This window comes from Oncorhynchus gorbuscha, linkage group LG21 (assembly GCF_021184085.1).
Source record: "Oncorhynchus gorbuscha isolate QuinsamMale2020 ecotype Even-year linkage group LG21, OgorEven_v1.0, whole genome shotgun sequence".
Taxonomy (NCBI): Eukaryota; Metazoa; Chordata; class Actinopteri; order Salmoniformes; family Salmonidae; genus Oncorhynchus; species Oncorhynchus gorbuscha.
The window spans coordinates 53,076,669-53,098,826 of record NC_060193.1 but is presented as its reverse complement, the minus strand read 5'-3'; the positions used below and the strand labels follow the sequence as shown (position 1 = coordinate 53,098,826).

General features: G+C 45.7%; 1 protein-coding gene across 1 annotated transcript; it reads left to right on the top strand.

Annotated features, from left to right (window-relative positions):
- The first annotated feature begins 2,295 nt into the window (after positions 1 to 2,295).
- Positions 2,296 to 19,839, top strand: LOC124007889 (SLIT and NTRK-like protein 3). The gene is made up of 10 exons (XM_046318735.1): positions 2,296 to 2,617; positions 6,048 to 6,332; positions 6,523 to 6,774; positions 6,988 to 7,103; positions 7,343 to 7,962; positions 8,328 to 8,518; positions 9,815 to 9,918; positions 9,993 to 10,212; positions 10,472 to 10,598; positions 16,657 to 19,839. The coding sequence occupies exons 2-10, from the start codon at positions 6,108 to 6,110 to the stop codon at positions 17,724 to 17,726; spliced, it is 2,925 nt and encodes a 974-aa protein (XP_046174691.1). The 5' UTR covers positions 2,296 to 2,617; positions 6,048 to 6,107; the 3' UTR covers positions 17,727 to 19,839.
- The last annotated feature ends 2,319 nt before the right edge of the window (positions 19,840 to 22,158 follow it).

Here is a 22,158-nt window from a genome sequence, read left to right as displayed (position 1 = left end):
TTTAACTGGTATGCGGTAGTAGTGTGTCAATTTAACCGGTAGTAGTGTCAATTTAACTGGTATGCGGTAGTAGTGCCCTGTCAATTTAACTGGTATGCGGTAGTAGTGCCCCGTCAATTTAACTGGTATGCGGTAGTAGTGCCCTGTCAATTTAACTGGTATGCGGTAGTAGTGCCCTGTCAATTTAACTGGTATGTCAATTTAACTGGTATGCGGTAGTAGTGCCCTGTCAATTTAACTGGTATGCGGTAGTAGTGCCCTGTCAATTTAACTGGTATGCGGTAGTAGTGCCCTGTCAATTTAACTGGTACTGGTAGTAGTGCCCTGTCAATTTAACTGGTATGCGGTAGTAGTGCCCTGTCAATTTAACTGGTATGCGGTAGTAGTGCCCTGTCAATTTAACTGGTATGCGGTAGTAGTGCCCTGTCAATTTAACTGGTATGCGGTAGTAGTGCCCGTCAATTTAACTGGTATGCGGTAGTAGTGTCAATTTAACTGGTATGTGCCCTGTCAATTTAACGGTAGTGCCCTGTCAATTTAACTGGTATGCGGTAGTAGTGCCCTGTCAATTTAACTGGTATGCGGTAGTAGTGCCCTGTCAATTTAACTGGTATGCGGTAGTAGTGCCCCGTCAATTTAACTGGTATGCGGTAGTAGTGCCCCGTCAATTTAACTGGTATGCGGCAGTAGTGCCCTGTCAATTTAACTGGTATGCGGTAGTAGTGCCCCGTCAATTTAACTGGTATGCGGTAGTAGTGCCCTGTCAATTTAACTGGTATGCGGTAGTAGTGCCCCGTCAATTTAACTGGTATGCGGTAGTAGTGCCCTGTCAATTTTAAATGTATAGGGGACAGATTGGAGTGGCAGTCTTAAACCATTAATGGTTGAGCATTCTGCCATGTCATGTTGGTCTGTTTGGCCTTTTAGTTGCTGCCAGTTTGGAAGCTGGCCTCTAGAAGTGTAAGTAATAAAAAACACCATGTATTCATTGACATGCTGTAACCTGCTTGCACCAATTACAATAAAATATTGTGAATATAGAAACCCCATCTCCCCTCAATGAATTGAATTAATTCACTCAGTCATTACGATTACAGTAGCATTTACTTTGTTACTGTATGATACAATCAATTATACGGTATTGTACTGTGTCATTACACAGTTCTTGCTTTGATTCTGTATTTAGATTACAGTAGATGTACTGCAATATGAAATACAGTAACTTACTTGCCAATGAGCTGCTTTGAAGTTACTGTGTCCGATGTTGGCTATTATGGCCTGTCTTTCTCCATACATTCCATCACATTATTGTTCTAGCCCAATTCACAATTTTTATTATTAACAAGTGTGTGTGTGTGTGTGTGTGTGTGTGTGTGTGTGTGTGTGTGTGTGTGTGTGTGTGTGTGTGTGTGTGTGTGTGTGTGTGTGTGTGTGTGTGTGTGTGTGTGTGTGTGTGTGTGTGTGTGTGTGTGTGTACAAACAGTCTATACAGTAGATTCTGTGTATACAGTACAGTAGAAGAGCAGAAGATAAGTCAGTCTACCGAGGTGTGCAAGGATGCTGCAAGGATGCCGGCTGGCGCGGGTCGCCATGGTAACTAAAACACCGGTTCTCTAGAAATCCGTTGTTGGCGCTTAAGGGCATGAGCAGAGATGAATAAAGTAATGAGATGATGAATTATTGTCGGTAAAGCTGAAGGCCTGGTAGGGTGCTTTACATCTGGACATGTGAAGATACAGTAGATAGCCCGCTAGGCCAACAGTGTAGGTAACCTAATGTCTGCGTGGTGTCATCTGTCAACAACCCTCGATTGAGGAATAATTCAAAAAACGAAGAATATTTGGCCACTTTTACAGACCTACCCGTTTTTAACGTTTAAACCCTTATTTACAAATACCCCAATGGACACTGATTACATTTACCTTGGCTGCAGGACCCACCACTCTAATACTAAACTGTTTCTTGGCGAAGTAACCTACCCTGTAGCCCTATAGGCCTACTGTGGTTTTGTTTAGGCCTGTATAATAATTCAAATAGGATTAAGCATGGCACTAAATCCAAACCAGCTTCTTCTTCGAATAATTCCCCAGTTTCCCACTTCACTCCACTCATTCCTCCTTTCTTTTATTGTCCTTTAGGCTACTTCGTTTTCTTTACTTTAATTAGGCTACCCGGTTATCAAAGACGGAGAGACAAGTCATCCTCCTAAAATATTCCACGCAGCATTATGCGCGTGTTCGGTGGCAGTCCCGCGCCGCAGCTGAGTTCCCGCGGGCAGCACTGTTGAGCGCTGGAGAGGGGAAGTGGTGCGCTTTTTCTACGGTTCTCTCTCTCTCTCTCTCTCTCTCTCTCTCTCTCTCTCTCTCTCTCTCTCTCTCTCTCTCTCTCTCTCTCTCTCTCTCTGTATGTCTCTCTGTATGTCTCTCTCTCTCTCTCTCTCTCTCATCCACATTGCAGTCCTGTCACGTTCCCTCTGCTCCCCCCATCCGCCTCAACCGCTCCAGGAGAGGCAAGGAGAGAGGGAAGGAAGAGTGCAGCTGAAAAGCAAACAGACATGTCGACAGCCAACGCATAAAGTCTCCCATCGGCTGTTCGTGGATTTCTTCGCGGGACCTGAGTGAGTAAAGACCCAGTCTCCCCACTGCCGCTGTATGGTTCTTAGCGCTAGTGGGAGGGGAAGGGGGAGGTAGACAAAGGCTAATAGAAATGGTTTGCGTTAGTGCCAATGATTTAGTGCCTTGATAGGTCATATTAATGACTATTTGGACATGCTGTAATTCTATAATTACAATTGTGCCCAGTAATGTTACTAATTGACATTATTGTATGGATGTAGCTATTAACATAGTCTTGATTTTGGATGGTAGGCTGTGTTTCTAGGGAAGAGGGGCCGGATTGCGCCAGGCAGGGAGAGCTATGTATCGGCCCTGGTTGGACAGTGGGTTCGTGAGGAAAGGTAGACGCTGGGATTATGTGACATGAATATGTGTTGTAGTAAGCAGCTGCCGCGGTCATTGCTGGTTGGTTTGCGCCACGGTGCAGGGCCGTGGGATGGAGAACAGGGGGAGGAAGGTAAGACGGAAGGAAACAAGGAAGGAAGAGTCACGAAAGAAAATCAAAGTAGGTCTAACCACACCTGTTCTGAATGCATAGATGAATGGATAGATGGATGGATGAATAGATTTCTGTGAGAGAGAGAGAGGAAAAATGAGAGAGGGTGACAGGAGAGAGAGGGGCCTGAGTTATTAGCCAATCAAGTGGCTAGAGGAAGTAAACAGCGTTGTCTTGTAGGTCAGACAGTCATTATCCAATGAGGACCAAATTGCAATACTTCAGTAGTGTCTATTTAAATATTGATCCAGCACAATATGTTTAACCTCATAATTATAGTGTGAAAAGGATACTAGAGTCCACTGAATACAAACCTGCATGTATTTATCCACTTAATACAAACCTGCATGTATTTAGCCACTGAATACAAACCTGCATGTATTTAGCCACTTAATACAAACCTGCATGTATTTAGCCACATCTCTCTCTCTCTCTCTCTCTCTCTCTCTCTCTCTCTCTCTCTCTCTCTCTCTCTCTCTCTCTCTCTCTCTCTCTCTCTCTCTCTCTCTCTCTCTCTCTCTCTCTCTCTCTCTCTCTCTCTCTCTCTCTCTCTCTCTCTCTCTCTCTCTCTCTCTCTCTCTCTCTCTCTCTCTCTCTCTCTCTCTCTCTCTCTCTTCTCTCCATTTCTCCAGGGAATACTGTGTGCAGGGTAAAGGAAGGCTTTTGATACAATCAATATCAATAGATTTGAGCCGTTTCACTTGTGTGTGTGAGAGAGAGAGAAAGAGAGCAAGAGAGAAAGCGACACGATAGCCTTGACTGACTGACTCACGGTTTCTCATCGTTACGCAATCAATCCTCTCTCTTCAGCACAACATTCTGCTCCTCCTCTCCTCTTCCCAGTACTCTCTTTTCGTTTCTCTCTCTTCTGCTCCCTCTCTTCCTCTGCTCATTTCCCCCTCACTCCAATCTTCTATTTTCTTCTCTTCCCCCGTCTCTCATCTTCTTTTCCCTGCTCTCCAGTCTTCTTTTCATATCTATCATCCTCTCCTCTCCCCCTTTCTTTTCCACTCCCCTTCTCCTCTTCTCCCCCCTTGTCCCTTTCCTCTCCTTCCATAATCACCTCTCTCTGACATCTCATCTCAGGTTGTCTGTTTATTGTACTGCAGTATTTTCCCAGCCACTGATTCACATCATTACCTTTTATTACATTATCCTTACTGTTACAGTATCGTTACATTTGGTTGCATGGTCCTTGTTGTTACATTACCACTGCACTTGATTGCATTATCCTTATTGTAACATTATCGTTGCATTTTATTACATTGTCCTTATTGTTACATTATCGCTGTTGTAGTTGCTGTTGCTGTTATTATTGCATTATTCATTATTCATTTTTTACCTTCATTATCATGGCCTTCTTCAGTGTGTGCTAGCTGCTTCTAAACTAATCTCGTCCAGTAGCCAGCCGGCTCTGTGTCTGTCTATATGCAGGAGCAATTGAGCCTGAGGACGGCTCTGTGTCTGTCTATATGCAGGAGCAATTGAACTGGCTAGTAGCTTCTGATTGTTATTGTTTTTTGATTAGTAGCCCATTACCTTCTGCATGGTGGCCTCCAAGTTACATGAATCAGGCAAAGAGAGACTCCTTCTCCTGATGTCATTTTCCTGGTTAAAGACAGCATAGAATTATACTGCATCTCTTGTTTTCGAGTGCAGTCTTCTCCTCTCATCCATCCGGCCCTGTGTTTATAATCTATTATTTTATTGTCATCATCAGCATCGCTCTGACTGTCATTATGATTTTAAAGCAGCCTCTTATGTCCCGAAGAGGTCTTCAGATCCTCTCTCATGCTATCTGCTGTATTATCATGGTAATCAACCTAATGTATTATAATGGACTTGGATTGCTGTTGTTAGTTCCTTGTTGATGAATGTAATGGGTGTTTTCCACGTCACTGTCTGGTATGTATCCTGAACCGTGTTATAACCTCTATATAAATATATATACTATAAATGTCAATTATATTATAATTAAGCATTAAGGTCAGAGGTGGTGTGGTATATGGCCAATATACCAGCTAAGGGCTGTTCTTACGCATGACACAACGCGGGGTGTCAAGACACAGCCTTTAGCCGTGGTATATTGGCCATATATCACAAATCCCTGAGGTGCTTTATTGTTATTATAAACTGGTCACCAAAGTAATTAGAGCAGTAAAAATAAATGTTTTGTCATACCTGTGGTATATAGTCTGATATACCAACGCTGTCAGCCAATCAGCATTTAGGGCTCCAACCACCCAGTGTATAATAATATTTACTCTGCGTTGCGTTGTGCCTAAGAACAGCCCTTAGCCGTGTTATATTGGCCATATACCACACCCCCTTAAATATAGCACTATAACTCATATATACAATATAAAATGATATTTTCACTCATGTGAAAACCAAGTTTATTCTGGTACCAGTCCAAGTGTTGGTTCCAGGATGTAAAACCAGAGTACAACCAGGAACAGTAACGTTAATGCGACGGTGCCAGTAGTTCACAAACAAAGGGACATGCAGAAGCATCACTCTGCTGGGTTTGATAGGATCCCATTTAACAGTAGTCATGTGTGTATTTCTGTATGTAGTGTGGTGAGGGGTGGGTGTGTGCCGCTGCCCTGGGCTGGGTCTGATAGGATCCCATTTAACAGTAGTCATGTGTGTATTTCTGTATGTAGTGTGGTGAGGGGTGGGTGTGTGCCGCTGCCCTGGGCTGGGTCTGATAGGATCCCATTTAACAGTAGTCATGTGTGTGTTTCTGTATGTAGTGTGGTGAGGGGTGGGTGTGTGCCGCTGCCCTGGGCTGGGTCTGATAGGATCCCATTTAACAGTAGTCATGTGTGTATTTCTGTATGTAGTGTGGTGAGGGGTGGGTGTGTGCCGCTGCCCTGGGCTGGGTCTGATAGGATCCCATTTAACAGTAGTCATGTGTGTGTTTCTGTATGTAGTGTGGTGAGGGGTGGGTGTGTGCCGCTGCCCTGGGCTGGGCTGAAGGCAGAGGAGGTAGGATGCTGTGGCTCTCCCTGCTGTCTGTGGTGGTCCTGGGTTGTGTGACCCCGACCCAGACACACACTCACACACACACCCCGACGCCCACCTCCACACACACCCCTATGGTGGACAGCTCGGAGGAGGAGGTGGACGAACCGTGCTTCGAGCCGTGCACGTGCGAGGTCAAAGAGGGAGTGTTGCACGTGCACTGTGATGGGCGGGGCTTCACTAACGCCAGCCAGGTGACTGCACTGCATTAGCTTAATCTAATGTACCTAATTTTATAATATACATACTGCAGTAGTATATTAATAAACAGCCCTGTTCTGCACTGTACTGCATTACTGCACTAAATGTACTCTTTCTGTTTTGGCATATGTGTATTTGTATACGATTAAATAAAGTCAACCAATCAATCAATCAACCAATCAGGTGTCCCAGTCTTGGCTCCGCCCCTTCAAGCTCAATCTGCAGAGGAACTCCTTGAGGCGTCTCTACAGCAACGGCTTCCTGCACCATAGCAATGCCGTGGCGATAAACCTAGGCAACAACGCGCTGCAGGACATCCGTGCCGGGGCGTTTCATGGTCTGGGGACACTGAGACGCCTCTACCTCCACGAGAACAAGCTGGAGGTGTTCCGCAACGACACCTTCTCTGGCCTGGAGGCACTGGAGTACCTGCAGGTAGGCCTGACATCATTACTACCCAACAGATCCATCAATAAACACTATGGTCAATCCTCATCAATAATCACTGTGATTAGTCTACATCCATACTTACTGTGACAACGCTAATCAATAAGTTATGTGTGATCTCCTGAGCCTGATGAGTTCCTGTCTGTGTCAAAATGTCACATTTGAACACTTTGACTTTACCTCTATCCCCTCTACCTACAGGCCGACTACAATGTCATCAAACGCATCGACAGCGGGGCGCTACGCTACCTGCATAAATTACGAGTGCTCATCCTCAACGACAACCTGATCCCTGCTCTGCCTCCTCACCTCTTCAGGTATCTACCTGATTAATAACCCTGCACTATGTCCACATCATGGGTCTGTTTCTCACTCTGACCAAGGTAACTGTCTGAAAAAGTTGTTTTCAATCACATCTATAACATGCATCAGTCATGTTCCTTATTCCTCAATAACATGATCACCAATTCCAATTACAATTTTTCGCAGTGTGGAAATTTCATTCCTGAATTGAAATGGAATTGACCCCAGCCGTAATGATCCCTTCCACCCCCAGATCTGTGTCTCTGACCCACCTGGACCTGCGGGGGAACCGTCTGAAGAGCCTGGCCTACGCCGGGACCCTGGAGTACGTGGGCCGTAGCCTGATGGAGCTCCAGCTGGAGGAGAACCCCTGGATCTGTGGCTGTGAGGCAGTCCAGCTGCAGACCTGGCTGGGACACATCCCCTACACCGCAGTGGTGGGGGACATCACCTGCGAATACCCCTTCCACCTGCACGGGAAAGACCTGAGGGAGATACCACGCAAAGAACTGTGTGCCGGAGAGGTGGAGGGAGAGGGGGAGAAGGAGGGAGACAGGGAGAAGCACGGAGGGGTACAGCCTCCTCAGCATCCGAAAGTGAACCCCAAGCCTGGGAGGCCCAGACCAACCAAGCCGTCCTCCATGGTTCACCACCAGAACACACATACCTCATCTTCTTCAACTTCATCATCGGCGGAGCGGAGGGGGAGAGAGAGGTCCCCTCGGCCCACCAAGCGTCCCCGGCCCTCCAGGATGCCCCCCACCCAGCGTAGCCTCCTCCCCAACCAGCCCCCTCCTATCGCAGGGTACCAGACTCGCCCCCCCATCCCCATCATATGTCCTCTGGGGTGCACCTGTAACCTCCACATCTCAGGTACAGTTTGGATGGGACTTCTTTGGCTCAGCAGTATGACATCATCACACACAGCAGGGTGACTTCCCGATAACAGATATAAACAACAGCAAGATTTGAATTTGCCAAGACTGCTACTATTGTGCTCTTCACAATGTGGGCAAGCCACAAGGGCACAAACTAACAGGGACAATCATGGCACTATGCACAGGAGACAAATGTGATTTATGTGGTTGTCTGTAAACAGGAAGTCGCCCCACTGTGTCTGATAATGTCATACTGCTGAGACTAGCTTTGCATACTGTATGTGCTCAATGCAAAACACTTTGGGCTGAAATGTATGAAAGAGCTGAACAAATAAAGTTGATACAGTATAATTGTTCCAGACCTAGGATTGACAGTCAACTGTAAGGAGAGCGGCTTCAACAACGTGTCCCAGCTCATGCCACGCCCCCTCAACGGACGGAAGCTGTACCTCAGCGGCAACCTCATCCAGCGGATCTATAAGTCAGATTTCTGGAATTTTTCCAGTCTGGATCTACTTCACCTGGGAAACAACCGGATCTCCTTTATTCAGGTTGTCATCAGCCAGAGGATCTCCTTTATTCAGGTTGTCATTAGCCAGGGGATCTCCTTTATTCAGGTTGTCATTAGCCAGGGGATCTCCTTTATTCAGGTTGTCTTTAGCCAGGGGATCTCCTTTATTCAGGTTGTCATTAGCCAGGGGATCTCCTTTATTCAGGTTGTCTTTAGCCAGAGGATCTCCTTTATTCAGGTTGTCATTAGCCAGAGGATCTCCTATTTTCAGGTTGTCTTTAGCCAGAGGATCTCCTTTATTCAGGTTGTCATTAGCCAGGGGATCTCCTTTATTCAGGTTGTCTTTAGCCAGAGGATCTCATTTATTCAGGTTGTCATTAGCCAGGGGATCTCCTTTATTCAGGTTGTATTTAGCCAGAGGATCTCCTTTATTCAGGTTGTCATTAGCCAGAGGATCTCATTTATTCAGGTTGTCATTAGCCAGGGGATCTCCTTTATTCAGGTTGTATTTAGCCAGAGGATCTCATTTATTCAGGTTGTATTTAGCCAGGGGATCTCCTTTATTCAGGTTGTATTTAGCCAGAGGATCTCCTTTATTCAGGTTGTCATTAGCCAGAGGATCTCATTTATTCAGGTTGTATTTAGCCAGAGGATCTCATTTATTCAGGTTGTCATTAGCCAGGGGATCTCCTTTATTCAGGTTGTATTTAGCCAGAGGATCTCCTTTATTCAGGTTGTCATTAGCCAGAGGATCTCATTTATTCAGGTTGTCATTAGCCAGGGGATCTCCTTTATTCAGGTTGTATTTAGCCAGAGGATCTCCTTTATTCATGTTGTCATTAGCCAGAGGATCTCATTTATTCAGGTTGTCATTAGCCAGAGGATCTCATTTATTCAGGTTGTCATTAGCCAGGGGATCTCCTTTATTCATGGTGTCTTTAGGCAGAAAATCTCCTAGGGTTCAGATTGTCTTCGGCCTGAGGCGTCATACACCGGGAGCACTGATGGCCACGTTTGATATCTATGATTTAATTATGCGTAAAAAACGAAACATTAGGCCTATAACCTGTATTTCAGCATATACCTGGATAACATTGAGGGGCCCTGTGGCACAATGGACAGGAAGTCCCTGTATTTAACTTCTCTCTCTCTCTCTCTCTCTCTCTCTCTCTCTCTCTCTCTCTCTCTCTCTCTCTCTCTCTCTCTCTCTCTCTCTCTCTCTCTCTCTCTCTCTCTCTCTCTCTCTCTCTCTCTCTCTCTCTCTCTCTCTCTCTCTCTCTCTCTCTCTCTCTCTCTCTCTCTCTCTCTCTCTCTCTCTCTCTCTCTCTCTCTCTAGGAGGGAGCGTTCTCCAGCCTGCCGGCCCTGAGGAGTCTCTACCTGAACGGCAACAACCTGCAGAGGCTTAGCCCACACATGTTCCTGGGTCTACTTAACCTCAGGTAGGACTGACTGTCACACACACTCACTCACACACACACGCTCCTGGGTCCTGTATGATCATATCTCCTTGTAGGTACCTGTACTTTGAATACAATGAGATCGGTGTGGTGGAGGCGGGAGTGTTCAGCCCCATGCCGTCTCTCCAGCTGCTCTTCCTCAACGCCAACCTGCTGAGGTCACTTCCTGTCGGAGTGTTCCAGGGCATCTCCCTCTCTCGCCTCAACCTCCGCAACAACCACTTCCTCAGCCTGCCTGTAGAGGGGGTGTTAGAGCACCTCACTGGACTGGTGCAGGTAGGAGGAAGGAATGGGGAGGGGTGTTTGTAGGGGGTTAGGTGTGTGTGCAGACAGGGTGTGTAGCAGGGTGGTGTGTATGAGTATAGGTGTGTATGTGTAACGTGTATGGGCACAGGTGTGTCTGTCAGTCTGTCTGTAAAGGGGATTCTAGAGCATCTAATTTGACTAGTCCAGATGTTCCTCATTTTGTATGGCACCAATCACATTTCTATGGAAACAGACTGAAAATAAAGCTTTTCCCATCATCTCCTCCCAGGTGGACCTGCAGCAGAACCCATGGGAGTGCCGGTGTGATGCGGCCCCTCTGAAGCGTTGGCTGGAGGGCCTGAGTGCGGTGGTGGTGGTGGGGGAGGTGGTCTGTCACTCACCAGAAGAGACCGCAGGTACCGGGGTCTAAGGCTCATGGCAGCACAGTTAACATTCTAATAAAAAGCATGAGCTGGCGCACACCCAGAGAACATGATTTTGTGTAGAGGTGCTTAATAACGGTGAATAAACTGCAAGCTAATAAAAAAAAGAGAGACGCACACTCTCTATGTATATAAACGACCAGTCATTTATTGGGTAAAACAGCAACATCTGAAGGCTTCCGAACGTCTGCGGAAACATAGGTGTTTTACCCAATAAATGAAAACGAGTTTATATACTGTATATATAGAGTGTGCGGCTCTATTTCTTTTTCTAGCACAGTTAACATTACCACACCGTTCACCATTCCTCTCCCCTTGACACTTCCCAGGTGTAAAGGAGTGTCTATGTGAATTCATTAATCGGGCACCACTTGTTTGTTCTGAGTCAGCACTTAGCAACAAGGGATAAATACAATGATCACATAATTCTATCTGAAGGTAATTGAGTACTGTTACATGGCAAGGCGATGCATTCATGGAGAACAGTAGATACTTTATGAACAACGGATTTATTCGGAAATAAACAGGATCATTGTGCTGAATGTTAAGGATGAAGGAATAATAAATGGCATAATGCTAAATGAAATGAAAGGAAGGGAAAAGGTGTGGGGTATTTCCATAGTATTTGATTAAATGGTAAAACGACCAGGAGTTTGAAAGTCCTGAATATGAACAGAGACAGGAATGTTCAGGGGAAAGATAGCCATTAATAACAGATACAAAAGTAACAAAACATAGAATACACACTCTTCCACACATTCAAATCTGGGAGGATGAGATTGAGCTGGACAACCGTTTTACATATCTGTCTGGAACCAACGGTCTTCAGAAAACTCTCCTTGCAGTCCAAAACAAATGATTTCAGAAGCAATGTTCCCTATAAACTGACAGCAGAGGAAATAGAAACCTGTGCGAGAAGCACGAGATTGAGCTACACTAGAGTTTCCATGGAGGGCGTAGTGTCTGTTTCCTAATCAGTGACCTTAATTCATCAATCAAGTACAAGGGTGGAGCGAAAACTCGCAGACACTCGGCCCTCCATGGACTGAGTTTGACACCTGTGGTTTACGCTATTAGCGTTTCCTTCTGCTTAGGGAATTGTGATAGAATCAACATATTAGCGGCATTCAATGAGACATACCAAAAACACAAGATTTAGTATGTGATTTTATTTTAAGCAGAGCGCACCGGAGGAGGATTCTATTGCATTGACAGACACGAGCGTTCGCAAGAAGTTGTGTTTGTTTTGAGATCAATGCATGTAACGTAAACTCCTACATCGCCTTGGTCTGTACAATTGCCCTTATTTTAGCCCCCCAAAACATAATACTTCCAGATCATCTGTAATGTCAATACCATTGTAAAGCACAATTTCTCCCCTTTCCAACAAAATCAATTACATGACCTAAACACTGTCCGTTTCTGCATAATTCAAGCAGGCAATGAGCCCCGTCTGTCTTTTAAAAAATTGTGGGTGGGGAAGCGAAACTAATGCATGATAGTGAGAAGGACAGATGTCGTGTGGGAAAATAGCTTTTTTCACTCGATCTGTCCAACTTATTACCTTATCACCTCTAAAATGTAAATAAAACACTATAAAGAGTTTATATAATGTGTCATTTACATACCTATTTGAAGGTTTGTGTTGAATTTGAATCGGGTTTTTAGGGCGGTGCTAAAGTGATCTTAGAAGTAAACAGCGGCTTTGAGAATGATGATCGCATGATGACGAAAAAAATGACTAGGTATCCCCCTTTACCCCCGTCACTGTCCAATTCTTGTTTTTAAACGATGGGAGAAGTGCTACACCTGGTGGAGAGAGATTGTAAGACAGAAATAGTTGCTTTATGCGTGCTGTACGTTATGACATGACACGTCAAGATGTCCGTTTTTTTTAACTTTTCTCCAATACTATAGAGCCATTACCATGTCGATCAATGCTTGAATAGCAACCTAGTTCACACCCCCGATTTTGAAGTCAGCACAGTCGCCACAGTCCCATTAGTTTTCTTTGTAGCCTCGTTTGAATGTTGCGGTTGCGCACATTTGTACTGAATGAGGTGAGTTTACGTTAGCCACCTGTGCACATTTGTTCATATTCTATGCTAGTTTGTGAGTTATTAGCCCAGTTGTAGCTCATTTCTGGTCAGCAATAAGGGAGTGAATGCTTCCTGCAAGACCACAAAACATGCACATTTCTAGTCAATGTTGAAAAGCGAGTCAGGTAAAGAGCTTTTTTATATCTTAATGGGGGCAGTGTTGTATTTTGAGACCGGATTGAATAAGCTAAGAAGCCAATAGGCAAAGGGTAGCATATGTTTTTGTCTGACTCTCTGTAATGATAATGGTATGGGAATAATAATGAATTGTATTTTGTCTTGTGGTTTCTTGCATCATACAACACAATACAACAACATTTTCAGTCACATACACAACATTACCAAAAGTATGTGGACAGCTGCTTATCGAATGTCTCATTACAAAATCATGGGCATTCATGTGGAGTCTGTCCCCCCCTTTGCTGCTATAACAGACTACACTCATCTGGGAAGGCTTTAAACTAGGTGGGACATTGCTGCTGCTTCCATTCAGCAACAAGAGCATTAGTGAGGTCGGGCACTGATGTTGGGCGTTTAGGCCTGGCTCGCAGCCGGCTTTCCAATCCCAAAGGTGTTCGATGGGGTTGAGGTCAAGGCTCTGTGCAGGTCAGTCAAGTTCTTCCACACCGATCTCAACAAACCATTTCTGTATGGACCTCGCTTTGTACACAGGGGGCATTGTCATGCTGAAACAGGAAAGGGTCTTCCCCGAACTGTTGCCACATAGTCGGAAGCACAGAATCGTCTAGAATGTAATTATATGCTGTAGTGTTAAGATTTCCCTTCACTACAAATAAGGGGCCCAAACCATGAAAAACCACCCCAGACTATTATTCCTCCTCCACCAAACTTAACAGTTGGCACTATACATTCAGGCAGGAAACGTTCTCCAGGCATCCACCAATACCAGATTTGTCTGATGCCAGATGATGAAGCATGATTCATCACTCCAGAGAATGCATTTCCACTGCTCCAGAGTCCTATGGCAGCGACTCTTGGCATTGCGCATTATGATCTTAGGCTTGTGTGCGGCTACTCGGCCATGGAAACCCATTTCATGAAGCTCCTGACAAATAGTTATTGTGCTGACTTTGCTTCCAGAGGCAGTTTGAACTCGGTAGTGAGTGTTGCAACCGAGGACAGATGATTTTTGCATGCACTCCCATTCTGTGAGCTTGTGTGGCCTACCTCTTCGCGGCTGAGCCATTGTTTCTCCTACACGTTTACACTTCACAATAACAGCATTTACAGTTTACCGGGGCTGACTTGTTGGAAAGGTGGCATGTTATGACTGTGCCACTTTGAAAGTCACTGAGCTCTTCAGTAAGGCCATTCTACTGCTAATGTTTGTCTATAGAGATTGCATGACCGGGTGCTCGATTTTTTATACACCTGTCAGCAACGGGTGTGGCTGAAATAGCCAAATCCACTAATTTGAAGGGTTGTCCACATACTTTTGCATATATAGCGTACTTGTTTGAAGGACACGTGGCTAAAAAGGTGAATGCTTTCAAAAGTCTCATGGAATGTATGCCTCCGTTGAACACTACACATTGGCTGCTAGTGTAGGCTGTATCATGGTAATGGTGCCGGAGGGGATGGCTGACGTTTTTTGGGCTCCTAACCAATTGTGCTTTTTTTTGTGTTTTTTTTCGCATTGTTTGTAACATATTTTGTACATAATGTTTCTGCTACTGTCTCTTATGACCGAAAAGAGCTTCTGGATATCAGAACAGCGATTACTCACCTCGAACTGGACAAAGATTTGTTCTTTAATGAGTCTAATGCAAAGCATATTATCTTGCTCCTGGACCAGGCCCAAATCCCCATCATTCACATGAAGAAAAGACATAGATACAGGTGACGCAGATCCGGGTGCCTTGTGAGAATTAGTCGGCGAGAGGGTAACCCACCTCTACCATCCATTCTATTGGCCAACGTGCAATAAACTGGATGAGCTCCGTTCAAGACCATCCTACCAACGGGACATTGTGTGTCTATTTGTCAAAAACAGCTGGTGCGCAATGTCTAATATTAAGGAAGTCTCGAGGTATTGCTCACCTGAGGTAGAGGACCTCATGATAAGCTGTAGACCACAAACTCTCTTGGTAGATACTATCTATATTCTTCGTAGCCGTCTATTTAACACCACAAACCGATGCTGGCCCTGAGACCACACTCTACGAGCTGTATAAGGCAGTCTTGAAGAGAGCGCGACAACACCTTTTCCCCCTCAGGAGACTGAAAAGATTTGGCATGGGTCCCTAGATCCTCAAAAAGTTCTACGTCTGCACCATCGAGAGCATCCTGACCGGTTGCATCACCGCCTGGTATGGCAACTGCTTCGCATCTGACCATAAGGCGCTACAGAGGGTAGTACGTACTGCCCAGTACATCACTTGGGGCCAAGCTTCCTGACATCCAGGACCTATATACTAGGCTGTGTCAGAGGAAGGCCCAAAAAATTGTCAAAGACTCCAGTCATCCAAGTTATAGGCTGTTCTCTCTGCTTCCGCACGGCAACCGGTACCGGAGCCCCAAGTCTAGGTCCAAAAGGCTCCATAACAGCTTCTACCCCCAAGCCATAAGACTGCTGTACAATGAATCAAATAGCCACCCGGGCTATTGACAACTCCCCCCCCCCCCCCCCTTTGTTTTTACACTGCTGCTACTCGCTGTTTATTATCTATGCATAGTCACTTTACCCCTACCTACATGTACAAATGACCTCGACTAACCTGTACCCCTGCACATTGACTCGGTACCCCATGTATATAGCCTCGTTATTTTATTGTGTTTGAATAGTGGGAAAGGGACCTTTTCAGCTATACAAATGCACAAAATGAACCTTTAATCAATTCAAATGTATTCTCCTTCATTAGATATTCTAAAACACATTGAAATATGTTGTCTTAGTTGTTCATAACAGCTCTAAATCGGTGCTATCGAGCAAATAAACAGCATAGGATGACGGTGGAAGGAATCAGAGGGTTGTGACCTGTAAGAATGGGAGGATGGGGGAAAAGGCTACATTTATGAAAGGGGACAGAATGTGAAACCATATGGCACCAGTTAGCTTGAAGAAAGAACAGAGATTGGAGGCAGTTTTGGTGCTCGCCACTGTTCTCCATGGAGAAGTAGTCTTCCTCAGTCTTCATCAGGACCCTGCTGGGTCTCTGTCTCCTACAGGCGTCTGAGTACCATTTGGAGGTGCGTGCCGTCCTTTTTGCAGCAAGAAGGCTGATTGTCCTATGCTGGAACAGGTTTGTTTGTGCTAAATTATGTTTAAAAGGTATATCACATTCACATAAGTATTCAGAGCCTTTACCCAGTATTGTATGAACGGGGGTATGGCTCCTGCTGGGAACTTGCTGTGAACATGGACCCCCTCTTCTTGTGTTCTCTGGCCAGTGAAAGGAGGTCCTTGCGTATCTTCAATGTGGTTGATGTCTGGCGTGGATGTGTGAAGTTGACGCTCCTCTACACAGGTGTGCAGTGTAGGTGAATGCATGGATGTGTGAAGCTGACGCTCCTCTACACAGGTGTGCAGTGTAGGTGAATGCATGGATGTGTGAAGCTGACTCTCCTCTACACAGGTGTGCAGTGTAGGTGAATGCATGGATGTGTGAAGCTGACGCTCCTCTACACAGGTGTGCAGTGTAGGTGAATGCATGGATGTGTGAAGCTGACGCTCCTCTAGACAGGTGTGCAGTGTAGGTGAATGCGTGGATGTGTGAAGCTGACGCTCCTCTACACAGGTGTGCAGTGTAGGTGAATGCATGGATGTGTGAAGCTGACGCTCCTCTAGACAGGTGTGCAGTGTAGGTGAATGCATGGGGCTCTTCCACTGTTGTTCCTTTATTTGTTTGGTTTGTTGTACTTCAGTGACTTAAAGAAAGTGCCTTTCTTTTCATTGTGTATCTTTGTTGTAGGTACAGACCTTCGCTCTCTTTCCCTGGACCTCCTCTGTCCAGACCTGGACACCCACCAGGCCACGGTGGAGAACCATGGGGAGTGGAACAGCTCCACAGCCCCAGACGGTGATTTCTCTCTGGGCTACCCCGTGCCAGGCCATGGCCCCCTGGGTCCCCTCACCAAGACTTCCATCCCTCTGTCGGTGTTGGTTCTCAGCCTGCTGGTGCTGTTCGTGTCGGCGTTCTTTGCGGCAGCGGCGCTGATCGCCTATGCCCTGAGGAGGCGGGACAAGCTGCCGTTCCGGCGGCAGGGTGAGGTGGATCTGGCCGGGATCCAGATGGAATGTGGGATATTCACCGAGCAGCAGCACCACAGGTTACCGGTACCAAAGACCCCTCCTCCGTCTGCCTTGCAGCATAGCCTCGTCTACGATAGCATCCTCCCCGTCGTTCCTGGCCCTAACCTCAGTCCCTCAACACACATGTGCAGTAGCCCAGTCTATAAGAATGAGGATGATTCAGTGGTGAGGCAGCAACAGCAGCAGTTCTCTGCCTCTAAAGAGAAAGGGAACGTGGGAAGACACGGCTCAGGGGTGGGGAGAGAGAGCGAAGGACACTATCGTTTGGTGGCAGAGAGAGAGCGAGAGTGTAACATGGAGGTGTCCCCCCCCTCCATCAGTACCGTTGCCGGAGCAGTGGGACCCCCTCTTTCAGATCTCCACGGAAACGGGACCCTCTGCCCAACGGTCATAGACAGCCAGGGCCCCACTCCCAAGGTGGGATTGGTTGACTGCCTGTTTGGGATCTCTGGAATGTCCGCCGCCGTCCCAGAGTTCCGAGACCTGCCGGACAGGTATACACGTCCCCCACCACCCCGCTATCCCCACCCTCCACAACCCCCTCAGCCCCCCGAACCCAAAGAGGAAACTAGAGCCAGCCAATCACTCGTGGTTACTACACTGACAGCGTGCGCGGGGCCAAGCAGTAGTAATCAGAGCCAGAACTCAGAGTTTCCGCGAGAGTTGAGAATGAGAATCAGTACCAAGCCGGATTACATGGAAGTCCTGGACAGATCTTATCAGTTCTAATAGATGTTCTAATGTTACCAAGGAACCGCTGGCGTTGACAATAAATTACTCCTCTAATATGTCATGTCTTGAACATGTTGATATGCAGAGGTAAACCTGTGTGTGGGGAGAGCTGTTAGGACTAGGAGGAAGTTACTCTTAGATGAGGCTTTGGAAATGATAAGCTGATCCTAGATCAGTGCCTGAGATTAGCAATTATTTTTTGTAACATTGATGACTAAGTATCAGATCAGGCTTTTTTTATTCCCAGCATCACAAAACAAGACAATGTGGTGGGTGTGTGTTCATTGTGTATCTTTGTGGTAGGTACAGACCTTCGCTCTCTTTCCCTGGTGGGTGTGTGTTCATGCTAGACAATACAGTGGGTGGGTGTGTGTTCATGTTAGACAATACAGTGGGTGGGTGTGTGTTCATGTTAGACAATACAGTGGGTGTGTGTGTGTTCATTTTTGCTCTCTAAAGACCTGCTGATGAGACACTCAGTTGCTCTACCTCTCCAGTAACATCATGAAACACAGTGAGAGAGAGAGAGACTGAGACACAGGGAGGAGTCAGGAATGAAGTGGTAAACAGAGGGGGGGGTGTAAACGCAGAGTCCCAGTCTGACGGGTGTCTAATGTAGCATGTAACACTTTCCATATGAAAAGAACGTGGAAGACGTGTTGAAGTGTGTTTACCCTGGACACTACATCCCTGGTATTAGTGTCACTGTGTCTGAGTGTTACTGTGGACCACAGGATGCTGGTGGTACCTTCATTGAGGAGGACGGGCTCATTGTAATGGCTGGAACAGAATAATGGAACGGTATCAAACGTGTTGGGTACCAATCCATTCACTCCATCCCAGCCATTATTATGAGCCGTCCTCCTCTCACTAGCCTCCTGTGGTGTGGAAAGAGGGAGATATGACACAGTCAAGTGCCTTAGCAACTAGCAGCCAGACCTGGGTCTAATACACATGTCCGATACTTTCAAAAAGTGCTTGAGATGAGTTTGGATTTAGCTTACACACTTATGGGGCTATTCCGTTGGTGCCACAGTTGTACTGGGCAAACTAACTCAAAGGCAGCTCAAGTACAGTATTTGAATGTATTTGACACACGTATTTGACCAGGGCAGCAGCCAGCAAGTGGTCAAGGCTTATTTTTCTAGGAAGATCTATTTATCTAAACAGAGGTTTGAATATTAATGGCCGGGACTCAGAGCTGCTCTGGGAAATTGAGGGCCCTATTCAATCAAAAGCTGAAACTGTATTTCCCGGATTCTAGTCAAAAGTAGCCTTCCTCATGTGAAGAGACAGAGGAGTATATTTGCATTTGTAAGAGTTTATTTGCCTTTGTATGTTTGCATTTCCTGAATAGGGCTCTGAGTGTGTTTGTTCTCAGGTGGAATATAAGGACCTGCGGGATGCGAGAGAACCATGAGACACCGCTATAAACTCCTAAAGGGGATGTTGACTTGACTACCTTCATCGGACAAACGGCAGTCAAGTCACTTTAATGGATTTAAAGTGGGGGAAAAGAACAGAAAACCAGGACAAAGCGTTTCGACACGAGAAAGACACTTGAAATATCGATTATTATCTTTTAAAGGAGGTACCTTTTTATGCTTTTATCTCCTACAAATATTAGAGGAAATTGTGAATATATTTATTCTTAGTTTCTTGTGTGTTGGAGCTTTGCTACTGTATGGGATCATATTATATCAGTGTATAGCAGAGATGGCCAATCCTCCTCCTGGAGAGATACAGGGTGGTTTCCACTGGTTACCACAACCACAAAGTCAAGATTGGCTGCATATAAAAAAATATGGGATTTTTTTGTTGTATTTTTGGTCTTAATTTAAGGTTAGGGTAAGGCATAAAGTTAGCAGTGTGGTTCACGTTAGGATTAAGATTATTGTTAGGTTTAAAATCACATTTTAAGAAGAGAAATGGGCTGTGGAAGCTAGTAACGACCCTACTGTAGGTGTAGGCTTTTGCTCCAGCCCAACATAAACACAGCTTGTTCAGATGGTAATCTCTGCAGGAGGAAGTTTGGCCAGCCCTGGTGTAAAGGACAGTTCTGCATCTGGTTTAGCCTTCTCTACAGTGACCACATCATATATACAATAAAGGGTGCTACTCTAAAACCATGGCCTGAATTACACTGTGCCTCACACACACACACACACACACACACACACACACACACACACACACACACACACACACACACACACACACACACACACACACACACACACACACACACACACACACACACACACACACACACACACACACACACACAGGCCCAGAGTAGTACATTTAGAGCAGGCTCGTTCTTGCTGTTTGATGTAGTATGTCACACACATACACACACATACTCCGCTGTCCTCCAATGATGCATGAAGGCAGTATTTTTAGGTATGAAGTCTATAAGCAGTGTTAAACCCTTACAAACAAAAAGAGAGAGAGAATAAAAGGCGTAACAGAGAGTAGAAAGAGAGAGGCCTTAGGACATGAAACATTGAAGGATATAGATAGTCTCTAATAGCGTGAAATCTGCCGTATTAATGGTAGGAAATCTATACAATCTATTTGTGTGGAGGACATCGTAGGCTGTGGAGCCTAGGGGCGGTGAGTGTAGTGAGGTGCCATGTGGTGAATTCATTTGGTCTTTGATGTCTCTGCGGCCTGCTGTTCCTCTGACTGCCACAGGAAGGAGACCAACAATCTGCTCTTAGAGCCACAGTTAAAGGTATCGCAACACAAGTGCATATACACACGTCTAAGGTGGTTGGTGGGAGGAGATATCGAAGGATGACATTTTGCAAATCCAATCCGTTTTCCACGTTGATTCAATGTCATCACATAGATTCTTTGATTGAAATGGTGTGAAAACAACGTTGTGATTTGATTAGATTTTTCCCAGTGGGGAAACCATACATCATGGCATTATGTAAAATAAATATATTCAAGCACTGAAGGTAAGTCAGATTGACTCAACTTAGTATGTACTTTTCTAATAGCCAAACACCCATGCTAAATAAATTGCAAAGCATGACAGAAACATCAAGGGTATTTGACTCTATCTCAACATCTCTGCACATTCAAGATGTATACCCCTCTGTTTGCCTGCTAGAGATCTTATCAGATCTGCTGTCAATCCACTGCACCTCCAGGACCAGGCCATCTAGAATCTTGTCACAAGCCCAACTTGTTATTTAAAACATTGTTTTTGTGTTTAATAATCCCTTATGCACAGAAGGACACTTACCATAAACCAGTGTTTCATATCATACAACACCTGACACATTAAAACAATGTCAATTATCATTTTAACAATACCTCTGTTTTTATTTGTATTTTTAAGAGGGACACCTGGGTAAACATATGATCTGAGACAAAAACAGAATGACAGAGTGATGTAGAGAGATGGACTACATAAACTGAACAAGTTCCGCAGACATGTGACTAACAGAAGTGGGATAATGTGTCCCTGAACAAAATCAAAAGTAACAGTCAGTATCTGGTGTGGCCACCAGCTGCATTAAGTACTGCAGTGCATCTCCTCCTCATGGACTGCACCATATTTGCCAGTTCTTGCAGTGAGCTGTTATCCCACTCTTCCACCAAGTTACCTGCAATTTCCCGGACATTTCTGGAGGGGAATGGCCCCTGCCCTCACCCTCTGATCCAACAGGTCCCAGACCTGTTCGATGGGATTGAGATCTGGGCTATTCGCTGGCCCTGGCAGAACACTGACATTCCTGTCTTGGAGGAGATCACGCACAGAACGAGCAGTATGGCTGGTGGTATTGTCATGCTGGAGGGTCATGCCAGGATGAGCCTGCAGGAAGGGTGGCAGCGTAGCCTAGTGGTTAGAGCGTTGGACTAGTAACCGGAAGGTTGCGAGTTCAAACCCCCGACCTGACAAGGTACAAATCTGTCGTTCTGCCCCCGAACAGGCAGTTAACCCACTGTTCCCAGGCTGTCATTGAAAATAAGAATGTGTTCTGACTTGCCTGGTTAAATAAAGGTCAAATTTAAAAATAAAAAAAAAAAAAAGGGTGAGGGAGCAGGATGTCTTCCCTGTTACCCTCCACCTTCAAACTGATCCCGCTCCAGAGTACAGGCCTCGGTGTAATGCTCATTCCATCGACGAAAAACGCGAATCCGACTTGTCAGTGAAGAGCACTTTTTGCCAGTCCTGTCTGGTCCAGCGGTGGGTTTGTGCCCATAGGCGACGTTGTTGCCAGTGATGTCTAGTGAGGACCTGCCTTACAACAGGCCTACAAGCACTCAGTCCAGCCTCTCTCAGCCTATTGCGTACAGTCTGAGCACTAATGGAGGCATTGTGCGTTCCTGGTGTAACTCGGACAGTTGTTGTTGCCATCCTGTACTTGTCCCGCAGGTGTGATGCTCAGATGTACCGATCCTGTGCAGGTGT